The sequence below is a fragment of the Xenopus laevis genome, chromosome 8L (assembly GCF_017654675.1).
Source record: "Xenopus laevis strain J_2021 chromosome 8L, Xenopus_laevis_v10.1, whole genome shotgun sequence".
NCBI classification, from domain to species: domain Eukaryota; kingdom Metazoa; phylum Chordata; class Amphibia; order Anura; family Pipidae; genus Xenopus; species Xenopus laevis.
In genome coordinates, this window is record NC_054385.1 from 71742753 (window position 1) to 71758691 (window position 15939).

Sequence of the window (15939 nt, forward strand, 5' to 3'; positions counted from 1 at the left end):
CAGCAGTAAAGAGTGATTGAAGTTTATCAGAGCACAAGTCACATGACTTGGGGCAGCTGGGAAATTGATAATATGTCTAGCCCCATGTTAGATTTCAAAATTGAGTATAAAAAAAATCTGTTTGCTCTTTTGAGAAATGGATTTCAATGCAGAATTCTGCTGGAGCAGCACTATTAACGGATTCATTTTGAAAAAAAAAATTCTTCCCATGACAGTATCCCTTTAACCTTACAATTTTTAGCATACAAAAACAGTTTTTCATTGCCCTTTAAAAGAATCTCTTCACCAATCTATTGTGGAGGAATAGAAATTGATTTATTTCAAAACTGTGAAAGAACTGTTGAATGTATATTTAAATCTACAATTTGTCCACAATATGGATTCGCTTGTATTAAAAATCAGGCTAAGCAACTCTGCCAGAATTGCTCAAAGCACTTGTAGCTGTTTCCCTGTCTTTTCCCTCTCTCACCATGTATTTAGCCGCCTACAGGTGCACTGAAAAAGAGGTTTGTAACTACTGTTTCAGTCAAGTGCAATGCAGTTACATGTTCCCCATTTGAGAATGAACCACTGAAATCAGGAAGAACATGGCACAATAATACATTATCCAAAAGCAGAGAATACTGTGTATTGATTTAGATGTTGTAATGGCATTATAGAGATATAAAGTGTTGTAAAAAAAAAGACTTTAGTTCCTCACATGTTTATGCATTCTTTTTGTTTAACCCACTGAATTAAAGCTGAAAGTCTGCAGTTCAACTGCATCTGAGTTGTTTTGTTTAAAATTCATTGTGGTACAGAACCTATATTAGAAAAAAAAGTTGTCTGTCCAAATATATATGAACCTAACTGTAAGTGGGTGTGAAAATTATATATAATGGATGTATAATATTATATGGTATTAAGGATATATAGTATGGAGGTTATCCTGCAGCAAAAAGTAAAATTACTGCAACCTTGGAGAAGCTGTTTCCACCATGAATGTTTTATTGTTTTCTTCTCTTTTACAGACGGATGTTATGAACACCATGTGCGGCTATAAAGCCATGAATCTTGAAGTATGTATACAGCTACTGGTCAGGAGCTGTCTTTTTCTATTTCTCAGGGGCTGTGGGCTCTCTTCTCATGCAACTACCCTTCCATTTCTTCCCATTTATATGCTTATATGTTTTTCTGATATCCTTCTATTTATATATAGCAACCAGTCAGCAGAGAGCATTTAATAGTTGCCGTGATATTCATTGCTATGCGTTACAGCATCTGGGAAAGCTTTGTGCCTTTTAATAAATCAGGGGTGTCTCTAATTTTATCACCCAGTTTCTCACTAAACCCTGTGCTTTTTTTTTTTTTTCCTCCAGCGCCTGGATGCAATAAAGTTTATCTATGTTCGAGGTTGTACGGATGCAGTGATTATCTGGTTTCTAGATAATTACACTATAATGGCAGGTGTCCTGCTGGGTATCCTCTTACCACAGGTGTGTGTTTGCCCTTGACACTTGCAAGTTTCATTTATTCAAAATGTCCTTCATGGTCAGTTTCTGCATGTTGCTGTTGGCATATAAATGAGCTCAGGGAGTACCATTCACTAATGAAAATAATGAAATAATACAGTAGAGTGACCTATTCTGTACTGATGGCTATGGTAAATGTATATTACCCGTAGGGTATCCTTTACAGTTGTACACATTACCTGACAAGTGCGGTTCCCACATTTTTGAGGTGACTGTGTTATAAATCTGCAATGGTGGCACTGCCTCTAAATGTTCTGTACAGGAAGCATAACCAGAATAAATCCATGTGCTAAACTATTAAAGGGGAAGGAAACCTAGTTGGTGCAAAAACCCTCCCCCCCCCCTCTCGTGTGTTGCCCGCCCTCCCTCCTCCCCCCTGGCCTACCCGTCCCGCTGGGCAAGGTCCAGTCCACGGAGTTCACAGACGACATCTTCTTCCATGCGATCTTCTTCCTGCTTTGAACGGCGTTTTGGCGCATGCACAGTAGGAGCGTTTCGCCGGTACTGATCTACTGCGCATGCACCAAAAGTCACAAAGTACTTTGACGCATGTGCAGTAGATCGTACCGGCAAAATGCTCCTACTGCGCATGCGCCTGTCAAAGCAGGAAGAAGATCGCGTGGAAGAAGATGTCATCTGTGAACTCCCTGGACTGGACCTGCGCAGAAGGGTAAGTAACAAGTTAGGGGCATTTGCCCAGCGGGACGGGTAGGCCAGGGGGGAGGAGGGGAGGGGTTTTGCGCCGACTGGGTTTCCTTCCCCTTTAAGGAAGCAGACCCTGCAGTTGCAAAGGGGTCTAGACGTGTAGAGAGCCCAGTGGGGCATTAACTAATGAGCAATTTTAATACATCTTGGTAGAATAGGTCAACTTAACCAATTCTTTGGGACCCTAAATTTAATTTTCTGTGGGGCCCAGTAACATCTAGTTATGCCACGACCCTTGTGCTTTATTACCAAAGAAAAGTCAATGTCAATGCAGAGCATTTAACTAGTGTAATATTACTGTTAGTTAGGTTGGCTTATAAGAAGTACATCCATGGTGTTGGTGATATTTTATAACTTTTAGGGGCATATTTATCAAGGGTCGAATTTCGAATTGAAAAAACTTCGAATTTCAGTCGATTCAAGGATTTTCCAAAAAAAAAAAACCTTTGCTTTTTCAAAGGCCACCAATTGACTCCAAATAGGTTCTAGGAGGTCCCTCATAGGCTAAAACAGCAATTTGGCAGGTTTTAGATGGTGAATGGTCAGTCTAATTTTTTTAAAGAGACAGTACATGATAAATTTCGATATTCGAATTTTCAAATTTTTTGTAAATTCGAATCGAATGTGGGATTCGGCCAGGATTCAGCCTTTTTCAGCAGGATTCGGATTCAGCCAAATCCTTCTGCCCGGCCAAACCTAATCCGAATACTAATTTGTATATGCAAATTAGGGGCGGGAGGGAAATCATAACTTTTTGTCACAAAACAAGGAAGTAAAAAAAAATGTTTTCTCCTTCCCACCCCTATTTTTCATATGCAAATTAGGATTCGGTTCGGTATTCAGCCAAATCTTTCGCAAAGGATTCAGGGTTTCGACTGAATCCAAAATAGTGGGTTCAGTGCATCCTTATAAGGTTCTTCACTAATCTCTTCTATTCACAAGTGTACATCTAGTCTAACCATTTCCTCTACTTTATTCCTAGTTCCTTGGCGTCTTGCTTTGCCTTCTCTATGTTACTCGTATTGAAGACATTATCAGTGAGTGGGACAGTTCTGGAGTTCTCCTGGATGGAGATTCCGTTAAACGTGAGATTGAATTTTCAAAAAAAGGCTGCTGCAGTTGCTACCCGGGTATGGAATCAACCGCTTGATGGTGCATGAAATGGACAGTGCCAAATCTACTTCTCCAACATACACTCTTTGTAACAGGACCTCACTAACTACCACTAAAGCTGTAAAGTTTGTTTGGAAGCCTGGTGATCTAGTAACAAAATATGTATTAATTATTATCAGGGTTAAAAACAACATATTCCAATGTTGTTGCATCTTTTGAGCTGTTGCAGAGACTTTAGGTGCTGATGGATATTGTAGCAAAAATCCATAGTGTCAGTTGTACACATTTCTGATTTATCTGAGTGCTATCCATAATTTATTCCTGTGATCTACGTTATGATTTTAAAAAGGCTTTAGCGTGCAGTTACTTATTCACGTTTCATGAGTTTACACTTTTGCAATTGCATGTAAATCTTTTAGTAATTTTTACTTACTAACAAATCATTTTTTTCCAGGTCATCAGTACTTACATGGATTGCTCTGTAATGAAATACTACTTTTCTACAAATATTTACTAGCATCGGGCAAAAATGTACTTATTCTATAGTAAAGGAAAGAACAGAGATATCATTAAGAGCAGTTAAACCAGCTGCTTGCATTGCCCTTTGCTTCTCACTTCTTAGCCGTGTTTAGAACAGTTTATCTTGTCATGTGCATCCTTTTGTGCATCAGCACCTTGTCTCCAGCAGTTCCTTACCAGTAACTTACAGCTACCATGCAAATCACATAAGCAAAATATTTGCAGTTAAACAAATTAGAACAGTCTGACTGGACTAATTGGTTTGTATTCAGGTTTCCAAGTGCCAGTAACGATTCTAAAATTTCAAATGTGCCTTAAGCAACACACATCCAACCACAACACTCTTATTAATGTTGTTTTTTAGGGTGAACCCAAAACTAAAACCCTTGCAGTGTTTTTTTTGTTTGTTTTTTTTAACTCTAGCCATATCTGTCTGAAAGTACAGCAGTTGTAGATGATAAAAGTGAAAGCTCCCTAAACATCTTCTACAAAGTCAGTCCCCATTTTTGTCCTGCACCCTCATCTAAGGTAGGTGCAACAAACAGCATATTAAAGGCTCGTTTACTAACACAATGCATTGCAAAGTACAAAACTTAGTCCATTCAAATGCTATTCACAAAGGTACTTGCACTAATTTGCTGATTGCAAAGATGTAACTTACAGATACTTTACCAATGTGAATAAAGCATTTAAAAAATAGCACTGTATTGTGGGTGTAAAAAGTGGCATTTGTAATATAAATGAGTCCTATAGGAGCTGCTCATATCTTGGGATACAAAGCCACCCAAAGATGATGTACAGGAGGACCCCTGACACAGCAAATCTTCCTCTCTTGATGAGGTGGTAAGATAACATTTCTGTGCTGAATCAACAGTTTTTTTGTGACCAGGGTCAACATATTTTGGTTAACTGGTCAGACAGCAAATATCTGCATGGGAAGGGAGTTTCTGGGTATGGTTACAGCTATGCTGTCATAGGGTGCTGTACATTCAAGCTCACTATAGCACTAGAGTCAAAGAACAATGATGATCCTGTTCTTTTGTAATTCTTACTCATAGGGAGTTTTTGTTTTCATCAGCAGAGTTTAACCATTAGGAACAGATAACCTATGAATATACATATCTCAGGAACTCAAGAGATGTCAAGGGGCATATTTATAAAAATGCATTGTTAATTTTACACAAAAAAGCTGCAAAATGTTACCGCTGTGGCATTTAAAATGTTGTAACAGGTTATCATTTGCATACATTGTGTATGTGAAAGCTCAGGTTGTGCCTATATTTAAAATGATTTACACTGGAATTCAACTCAGACGTTTACATCTCAGTGGACTAAATTCTTGCTATTTTCATATTGCCTTTATAATTATTGCCCCCAAGTTACAGATTCTACAGGTCCATTGAAATTCTTCTTGAAAATAATTTTTATCTCAAGCAGCCAAGGATTCAAAAGTATGTCTTCTGGGTGTGTTTTGCAAATCCTTGAGACAGGGAATAGAATAGATAACACAAATTGCAAGATGGAGAAGTAAATTAGTTTTCTCACTAGTGCCTCATTATTTTTTACACTGTGAAGCACTGGTACTGAAGTTGGCCATAGTATGAATGCTCTGCTGCTATAATATGTGTTGGGTTGTGTTTGTAATGTATTCTAAAAAGCTTTAATCTAATGGGGAGTTTGTCTTTAACATGTGCCTCTTCTTAATGTGTTTTTTAATAAATAAACCTTTGTAAATCTGTTTTCTGTTGGCAGTCTTTTTCTTTCAAAGCTGTAAATAGCAGCATTATGCACAAACAATCTGAGTTTTTAAAAACTCAAATCTAGTCTGGATAATTACCTAGTTGAATTTGACAGTTTTGACCATTAAAATAATTGGAAAATTCGAATTTTAAATTCAACCCTTAATAAATCTGACCCTTACTGTCATTCCACTTTTGAAAGCAGATATCTGCGAATGCTGTATGTTACTTGTTGCAGGGAAGCAATGTCAGTAGCAAATGATTTCTACTTGCTGCAAAACATCACCTGCTGTAGCCTTTGGGATATTAATCAAATAGCTGACAATTAAAGAATGTGTGGTGAAAATGACCCTTGAAATTAACTAGTAGATTGTTGTCAATATAGCAGATTTATGCAATTAAATGGAATGTATACCCCTTTTTTAGTTTGAGCTTCTGTACCAGCCCCAGGCCACGCTAGACTTTTAGCAGTAAAGCTCTGTCTCCACAGATGCCCCCAGTAGTTCCCATCTTCTTTTCTGCAGATTCATCACTACACATGCTCTGTGCTGCTTTCTTAGGGAACAACTTACAATATACAGTATATACTGTATAATCTTACAAGGCTGATTAGTAATTAGTGCAGATAATATGAGAGCATATAAAATAGTACATTGTGCAATAGAATAAATTGTCAGCCCTGCATCATCAGCTTCACCTTGTGAAATTATTTAATGATTTCTGCCAACCCATAAGCTTAGTTTCTTAATAGCAGTACTGATCGCACACAGTGCCGTTGACATGGGAAAAGATGGCCTAACAGGACCCAGAAGCTGCTATGGACAACCTTGATGGCCTGGATCATTACATTATGTTATAGGGATGCTGAATTTGCTTTATTAGTTGCACACCCTACTTAAAGAGGATATATGGTAACATTGAAATTTCTTAGTTTATAAGAATATATGCTAAATATAATTTCCCAAAATCCATATTAGTACCAGATTCTTAGCAGTTTCACATAAAATCCTAGTACATTGCTGAAATAAGAGCCACTTTGCTGTGGGTGCAATGCAAGCAGTCCCAAAATCTGCACTCGCAGGCAACATCCAGTCCATAATGAACACTGCTGCGAGGCTCATACACCTCAGCAACCGCTCCTCCTCTGCCTCGCCATTCTGTCAATCCCTGCACTGGCTTCCGTTACCTTTCAGAATCAAATTCAAATTAATGACACTGACTTTCAAAGCACTTCACAACTCTGCTCCACCCTACATCTCTGAACTCATCTCTATATACTCACCCACTCGCTTACTACGCTCCTCTACTGACCTGCTACTCAACTCTTCTCTCATTACCTCCTCACATGCTCGCATTCAAGACTTTGCAAGGGCTGCACCCCTCCTCTGGAATGCTCTTCCACGGTCTGTCCGACTTTCTCCCAACCTTTCTGCTTTCAAAAAATCTCTGAAAACGCACTTCTTTTGAGAAGCCTACCCTCACTCTGCTTAACTACCAAACGCAACACCACATACAATACCACATTTCTCACCCACTTAATTCGATCTTGCCCACTCCCACACCTTGTGTATTACTCCCTTCCCTTTAGAGTGTATGCCTATGCATAGGGCCTTCCTCACCTTTTTGTACCTGTATTGATTGTGATGTTTGTTACTCCATATATTTTATATATGTAATTCATGTGATGTAGTTGTATAATCACATTTACTTTACAGTGCTACGCAATATGTTGGCGCTATATAAATACATGTTAATAATAATAAACCCCAGTGTGCTTATTTAGCCTGTAACCTCTTAACAAGCAACTCCTTCTTACCTCCTATATTGGTAAACCTCCTGTATTGGCCAGTTAATGTGAGATTTAGTGTTTCCTCCTTTGCAAGTATATGAGCAGTTATTATTTGACAAGATCCAGGGACCAGGGGTGGGTCATTGGATTTAGTGGGAGAAGAAATTGGGTTGCATCAAGGGTTTAACTCAATGGGTTGGAGTTGTAAAATTACAAGTAGAATTATGAGATCCTGTTATCCATAAAGCACTGAGTTATGAAAAGCCATCTCCCATAGAGTCCATTATAAGCAAATAATTAAAAATGATTTGCTATTTCTCTGTAATAAAAAAAAAAACAGAAGCTTGTACCTGGACTTGATTCCAACTATGATATAATACATTGGAGATAAAACAATCCTATTAGGTTTATTTAATGTTTAAATTATTTTCATTACAGAAATACCCCTTATCTAGAAAACCCCAGGTCCCAAACATTCTGAATAATAAGTTCCATACATGTACACTGAAATTACTAGCCCCCCCCCCAGTAATTTATCTGATAATCTACCTGCAAGACCAATAAAATATTGGCCAGATAGCATCCCTAGGTGTGAATGCCTACATACTTTCCTCCAAATGCTCCTGGAAGGAATGATTTGGCCTAAACACTTTTTTTTCTGTCCTATATATTCATGATCTATGGCTGAAGTAACAAGGTGTTGATATATATGTCAGCTTGTTAGGGGGCACGTGTGACCCAGACCAAAGTTGCCAATCAAAGGTGGTCTCCAACTGAAAAAGTGCAACCAGTTTTCATCTATATACACCTTCTTCAGCAGAGCTTTTATTCAATATATACATATCTTAGCAGTAAAAAAACTGCTTGCTTTCACACGCTCTACTTTACCATTAATTTATTATTATACTAGGGTTTAAATAGAGATACTGAGCTTTGTATAAACACCTTTCATGCACTCTTTGTTCTGAATGTTTTTGCTAATAAACATAAGTCCATTAAGCAGGGGAATTATAAGTGCACTGGTAATGAAATTATCTTTATCTAACTTGCAAAGAGCAAACATTCAGTAGTTTCAATTTCCCTGTTTAGCAGAAGAAATAAAGAAAATGTATTATAGGCAAAAACATATGTACAGCACAATCCCTCATCGATGAGCTCCTGTTTAACAATGGGGGGGGTATACTGTCTCTTTATTAGCACATAATTATCCTATACAGTTTCACTCCGCGCCCCCATCGTCTGTTATAGGAATTCACAATGTTCAATGTCGATATCTGTCCCCATAAGCAAATACTAAACTCGCAGAGAGCATGCGCATTTCTGCAATAGATTAGATTCCCATAATAGTGTAAGGGCGGAAGTGCATCGCGCCTTGTGTTCTGCCGGAGCCGGAAGTCTTGCATGTGCCTAGTCCCTTCCTTTTTCCCATCCGCTGCTGATAACATGGCTTCGTTTGAGCAAATGCGAGCTAATGTGGGAAAGCTGCTGCGAGGGATAGACAGGTAAAAAGTTGCTACATTGCAGCGTTTGTAATTAAGTATGGTTGAGCGTGCAGAATGCTAGGTTTTGTGAGCAAATAAACTTGCTACTCGTGCGTGGCTCTGTTTTATTATCTGAGGCACAAATGCACTGCACCGAATGACACAAATGACCCTCCAATTATATACAGTTGCTATCGCTATTGCTGAGAAAGCAGAGCGAGAGGAAGAACACTAGAGGAATACAATAGGAAATGAAGGCGTCAAGTACTGAGTAGTAGCGTTTTATCCAGTCATCTGAGTAGCAGCAGCAGCAGCAGCTAACAGAACACAGAGTAGCTTTAGTGTAAATGCAGTTTATAGAGAACAGATACATCAAGTTTTGTAAAATAAGCCTTTTGCATTGCAATGAAGTATATGATAGAGAGACTAGCAAGTTGTCTGGTTATTTTAAGCTTGTCATCTTATACAATTCTGTCTCTTGTAGGTACAACCCAGAAAACCTGGCCACCCTGGAGCGCTACGTTGAGACCCAGGCAAAGGAAAATGCATATGATCTAGAAGCAAATCTAGCAGTGCTGAAACTGTATGTGTCTCAGACTCCAGCCACATTTTTTATCCATCTATTTACAGTAGATCTAAAGCCTAACTGAAGAAGTTTGCTAGAAATGCTGTGCATTAGGTTTTGGGATTCTGTACCAGCCCAAGGCAACCACAACCCTTTAGCAGGGAAGATCTGTGTCTCCAAAGATGCCCCGGTAGCTCCCCATCTTCTTTTCTGCTGATTCACTGCACATGTTCTGTGCTGCTGTCACTTACTGAGCTTAAGGATCCACTCACTATATATAGTACACATACAGTTAGGGCCATAACTATTTGGACAGAGACTTTTTTTTCTAATTTTGGTTCTGTACATTACCACAATGAATTTTAAATGAAACAAATCAGATGCAGTTGAACTGCAGACTTTCAGCTTTAATTCAGTGGGTTGAACAAAAAGATTGCATAAACATGTGAGGAACTAAAGCCTCACTTCATATCAGGGGCTCAAAATAATTGGACAAATTAACAAAATGAAAATAAAATTTTAATTTTCTCTCAGCATGTGAGTGTCACAGACAAGTTTGAAGTCCTGGATCATTGCTGCTATTGAGAAGTTGAAACTTTAGGCTAGTGCAATAAATATTTAGCCATATTCATTGGCTAAAATATTCATTGGTTTAGTTCTCCTTTAAAGGGGCAGTGTCAAATGAACAATGCAAAAACCATCATACATTGCTGCAGTAATACACAATGCATATGCCAGTCATTCAATATTATTAACGACTGCTTTTGCCAGCAGCAAAAAGTAATGTTGTTCCTAGCATGTATCAATTTCTTCCATGTTCCATTTGTTCCAATGTAGATAAAGAAGAGAGGAGCACATTAAAAAAGCAGATTTTTCAATTACTATTAAATTGCAAAATGAGCTTTGTCACACAAAATGTAGTTTTGCATTTTAATCTGCTTTTGGAGTGCCCCTCTTGTATCTCTACATTCGTGCCTATAATATGGAGTATTACTACTATATAGAGATTTTAAAAATCAAGTAATATAGCATGATAATTACTGCAAGTGTTTACATAACTTATACCTAAGAAGTATTATTGTGTACGTTTGTTATGATGCATGGTTTATGCACATTAGTGTTTGAAACAACCTCATTTAATGCTAAATTCTGTGTGATATTAGACCTCATTTATTTTATACAATTTCTTCTTGTATTTTCCCACAGCTATCAGTTTAACCCTGCCTTCTTCCAGACCACAGTAACGGCTCAGGTCCTTCTAAAAGCCTTGACCAACCTACCCCACACAGACTTCACTCTCTGCAAGTGTATGATAGATCAAGCTCATGTATCCTTTGAACCAGGACTTCTAATCAAGAAGTCAATGTTCCCTAAAACTTTTGCAGCACTTATGGTAGGACTACATGGACGTTTTCGGCGATAACCGACACGCTGAGTCAAAACGCCTACGACAAAAATAAGGTAAGTGAATGCATTGTCGCATGGTGTTGCAGCGTTGATCCGACACGACTGTCGGATGTAGACGCTGCGTCTGCATCCGACAGACGTGTTGCATCGGATCAACGCTGCGACAATGCATTCACTTACCTTATTTTTGTCGCGTGCGACTTGTCACAGGTGTTTTGTCGCAGCTCGTCGGATCGCGCAGAAAACGTCCATGTAGTCCTACCCTTGTGGTATAACGTTTAATGTAACAAATGATTGTTGAAATCTCTTCCACCTAATAATTATTTTATATTCTGATGTAAGTGGAAAAGTACCATTATAATGTAAACCACCTAGCACCACAAATTAATGTTCATCTCTAAGTCATACCAATAGCAGGATGGAGCTACCTTTACAACTAAGCAGATTGATCTGTCATTGTATCTTGGCCATTCATACAACTGGCAACATCTGAATGCCCTTAAATCAATCACTCAGGAATTTTTAATTCCATACTACTTCCTACAATATGGCATTTCTCACTCCCAGAATAAATCTTGGAAAAAGCAAAAGGTCCATTCTGTACAAAGTGTACAGAAGACATGTAGCCACTGAAATTAGTCACCTAAGGAAAAAAGCACACTTCATGTATATACAATTATGTAAATCCCATATACTTATATTCAAACTCATAACTGTAGTAATAAGAGTGCGGCAGGGTGGTAATCCTATGGAGGGAAACTTGCCAATCTAGCAGACTGTAGGCTAGATTTTTAGAGTAGCAGAAGTAGGTACAAAAAGTCTGACACTGTATAGAACACTGAATAATTGTATTATATTGACATAAAAACTTCTTACACCAGTTCCTTAACAAAGGGTACTTAGCAAGAGGATCGACCAATCAGACAGATCCTGTACCTAGGTGACCTTTTAGAAACATGTCATTTCCAGTCATTTTGGGTGAGTGTCAATTTTGCAGCCTTCTGATATGCAGCTGTTGTTAAGTCATACAGGTATTACCATTCTCAGGTTGTTATTGCAGATAAAACATGCTGTTTAATCATTCTTCTCTCTGTTGTTTTTCCCCAAGCAAGCACTGGATGAGAATTTAGATCTCATAGATGGTGTTACAGGCTTTGAGGATTCAGTAAGGAAATGTAAGTCTGTAAGGTGCTTTACAAACAAATGTTTTCTGTTATTCAGTATAAAGATTTTACAAAATGTGTATGTAAAAAGTAAAATATACACTCACCCAACCCCATTTCTTTGTTCCTTACAGTTATCTGTCATGTTGTGGGAATCACTTACCAGCACATTGACAGGTGGCTCTTGGCGGAGATGCTGGGAGATCTGTCAGGTGAATTTGTTTTGCTTTTTGAAGCTCTGTTTTGGTCTCACCTATTGAAAGGAAACATGTCACATAATGAGACACTTCTTCCAAAACTGTGATGTAGTTCATGTGATATGTGGTTTTACTGTCCTGTACTGCATCAATGGACAAATGAAGTCAACTGAAAGTATAGATAAAGTATATAGTGTTTATATATAGTGTATAAATTATATTTCATAACAGCAAACTAACCACATTACAAACCTGTTTTTATTGTTTAAGAATTAATGTGGACAAATATATACTTGTATGTCTGTTTTATATAATTTATTTTAAATGTAAGCTAGGCTCTCTTTTACACAGGAAAGGGATCTTCATTTTCACTTCACTTGCACTAAGCATTAATAATTATTATGCACCAAAGAAAAAGAATGCCCCAGCCACATCCAAGCTAAAGTATGCAGATCTTAATAATGGTCTAGTGCTGCTGATAGTCTAAGGACTCTCCAACTAGAGCTCATCAATTACAATATTTATGTAGCGCCAGAAAGATATATAGTGAATTACTTCTATAACAAAAAAGGGGTACAATAATTAACAAATAAGGGTATATAATAAAACTAGGATGCTGCTTACAAGCATTTGCAATACCCATACATTGATTTATTTTATACAGTCATATGAAAAAGTTTGGGAACCCCTCTTAATTCTTTGGAGTTTTGTTTATCATTGGCTGAGCTTTCAAAGTAGCAACTTCCTTTTAATAAATAACTTGCCTTATGGAAACAGTAGTATTTCAGCAGTGACATAAAGTTTATTGGATTAACAGAAAATATGCAATATGCATCATAACAAAATTAGACAGGTGCATAAATTTGGGCACCCCAACAGAGATATTACATCAATACTTAGTTGAGCCTCCTTTTGCAAATGTAACAGCTTCTAGACACCTCCTATAGCCTTTCATGAGTGTCTGGATTCTGGATGGTGGTATTTTTGACCATTCGTCCATACAAAATCTTCCCAGTTCAGTTAGATTTGATGGCTGCCGAGCATGGACAGTCTGCTTCAAATCATCCCATAGATTTTCGGCGATATTCAAGTCGGGGGACTGTGACGGCCATTCCAGAATATTGTGCTTCTCCCTCTGCATAAATGCCTTTGTAGATTTCCAAGTGATTTTAGGGTCATTGTCTTGTTGGAATATCCAGATGTTCTTTGTGCAAATTGCGCTGAATTGTAGAACGATGTACAGATACACCATCTGCAGCAAGATGTTCTTGCAGGTCTTTGGGTGATCTTTGGGTTGTCTGTAACCATTCTCACAATCCTCCGCATATGCCGCTCCTGTATTTTTCTTGGCCTGCCAGACCTGGGTTTTAACTGTGCCTGTGGCCTTCCATTTCCTGATTACATTCCTTACAGTTGAAACGGACAGTTTAAACCTCTTAAATAGCTTTTTGTAGCCTTCCCCTAAACCATGATACTGAACAATCTTTGTTTTCAGATCTTTTGAGAGTTGCTTTGTATGTATGTATGTATGTATGTATGTATGTATGTATATTTTTATTTGTATTGCGCTCCTTGAGGGAAAAGCACTGTACAACAAAACAATAAATTAGTAGTAACAAACAAGGGGTCATTGAAATAAAAAGTAACAATAAGTGCATTATTAGAAATACAATTCACATAAATATAAAATATAATTACAATACAGATGCTTTGAGAATCCCATGCTGTCACTCTTCAGAGGAAAGTCAAACAGAAGCACAACTTGCAATTGGCCACCTTAAATACCTTTTCTTATGATTGGACACACCTGCCTATGAAGTTCAAGGCTTAACGAGCTAATCCAACCAATTTGGTGTTGCCAGAAATCAGAAATCATTCAAATTAGCAAAATTACAGTTTTTCACATTTGATTTAATTTCATACAACTGAATACTGTTTTACTAAAAATCTTTATTCAGAAAACACTGCAGTACTCAGATGTTCCTGGGAAATGAAAGACATACCACTGTTATCTTTTATGTAGAAAGGGGAGTAAATTATTATGCAGACTGAGAGGGGTTCCCAAACTTTTTCATACAAATAATAATCCATGCTCTAAATATAAGTGTTGGCATGGAAAATCTTGGACAGCATTGGTGTAACTATTTATTTTTTCTTCTTATTAAATGGATGCTACAGAGCCCCAGCTCCGAGTGTGGATGAGCAAATATGGGTGGATAGAAAGTGAAAATGGCAAGATTTTTGTATGCAACCAGGAGGAAAACATCAAACCTAAGAACATAGTCGAGAAGATAGACTTTGACAGTAAGTTTCCTCCAGCAGGTGGTAGTGTGCTGCTAAAAAGGTTAATATCTATAAAACATAAAACATTCAAACCAACTTGTTTTGTTTTTGTCTTCTTTTGCAGGTGTTTCTGGAATAATGGCATCTTCTCAATAAGTCTTTCTCATAACAAGCTTAATATTATTTTATATACAGAACGAATGTTGGAGCTGGCTAATAAAATCAATGAATCAGTTAATGTAAGTCTGTCTATGCAAATGGAAACGTCGACGGATGGGTCTATAAAAAAGAAGACTGAAAAGACTAAGATGCAATGGCAGAGATATGGTACATCATGCTGGAACTGCATTCATTGAGCTTCTTTGTTCAGTGACCACAAAAATGTGTCAAATTAGAGCTTGGTTCTTTGGCAGCAGCCAATCTGTCTTTTCAAAGGGGATCTAAAGTAAAAAAATAATAATGTATTTATACATTCCCCTCTCAGAAATATCACCATGTTCAAAAATACATACTTCTGGACTGCTCTCTCTGAGGTTTCCAATGCCCTCAAAAGCTATTCACAAAGATTTCTTAGCAGCTAGTGGCTTGGTAAGAAACGAACGCCCCTGTGTTAGAAGGGATCTGCAGTGTCTTAGACTTCAAAGGGATCACTTGGCATTTAGTAACAAAAGCACCAGAGAATTCCTTGCTATAATGCAGGGGTCCCCAACCTTTTTTACCCGTGAGCCACATTCAAAAATAAAAAGAGTTGGGGAGCAACACAAACATGCAAAAAGTTCCTTGGGTGCCAAATACGGGCTGTGATTGGCCATTTGGTAGCCCCTATGTGGACTGGCAGCCTACAGGAGACTCTATTTGACAGTACACCTGGTTTTATGCAACCAAAACTTGCTTGGAGCTTGGAATTCAAAAATAATCACCTGCTTTGAGGCCACTGAGAGCAACATCCAAGGGGTTGTAGAGCAACATGTTGCTCGCGAGCTACTGGTTGGGGATCACTGCTATAATGTATGCTTACAATTGCTCTGGGGAAACACACAAATCTCGCATCTACAATTTATTATTTGAGTCTCTGTTTAAAGGGGTGGTTCACCTTCAAGTAAATTTTTTTGTATGTTATAGAATGGCCAATTCTAAACAACTTTTCAATTGGTCTTCATTGTTTGTTATAGTTTTGAATTATTTGCCTTCTTCTGACTCTTCAACTTTGAGATGAAGTTCACTGACCCATTTAAACAACAAATGCTCTGTAATGCTACAAATGTATTACTACTTTGTATTACTCCAGTTGCTATTCAGTCCTCTCCTATTCATATTCCAGTCTCTTTTTCAAATCAGTGCATGGTTGCTAGAGTAATTTGGACTCTAGCAACCAGAAGGCTGAAACTGCAAACTGGAGAGCTGCTGAATAAAAAGCTAAATAGCTCAAAAACCACGAATAATAAAAAATTAAAACTGATTTCAAAT

The 15939-nt window shown here is 37.8% G+C and overlaps 2 protein-coding genes across 2 annotated transcripts in view; both read left to right on the forward strand.

The window, feature by feature from the left end:
- Window positions 1-5586, forward strand: part of tspan15.L (tetraspanin 15 L homeolog) — a 16511-nt gene extending 10925 nt beyond the window's left edge. Inside the window, 3 exon segments of the mRNA NM_001092507.1 lie at window positions 1011-1058; window positions 1359-1475; window positions 3199-5586. Coding sequence (NP_001085976.1) covers window positions 1011-1058; window positions 1359-1475; window positions 3199-3366 — 333 coding nt within the window. The 3' untranslated portion in view covers window positions 3367-5586.
- Window positions 5587-8813: 3227 nt separating this feature from the next.
- On the forward strand, window positions 8814-14710 carry eif3k.L (eukaryotic translation initiation factor 3 subunit K L homeolog). Its single transcript, NM_001092445.1, is given in 8 exon segments — window positions 8814-8878; window positions 9342-9440; window positions 10629-10749; window positions 11733-11807; window positions 11938-12004; window positions 12127-12204; window positions 14368-14493; window positions 14597-14710. Coding segments are annotated over 8 exon segments (657 nt in total). The 5' UTR covers window positions 8814-8819; the 3' UTR covers window positions 14629-14710.
- Window positions 14711-15939: the final 1229 nt, after the last annotated feature.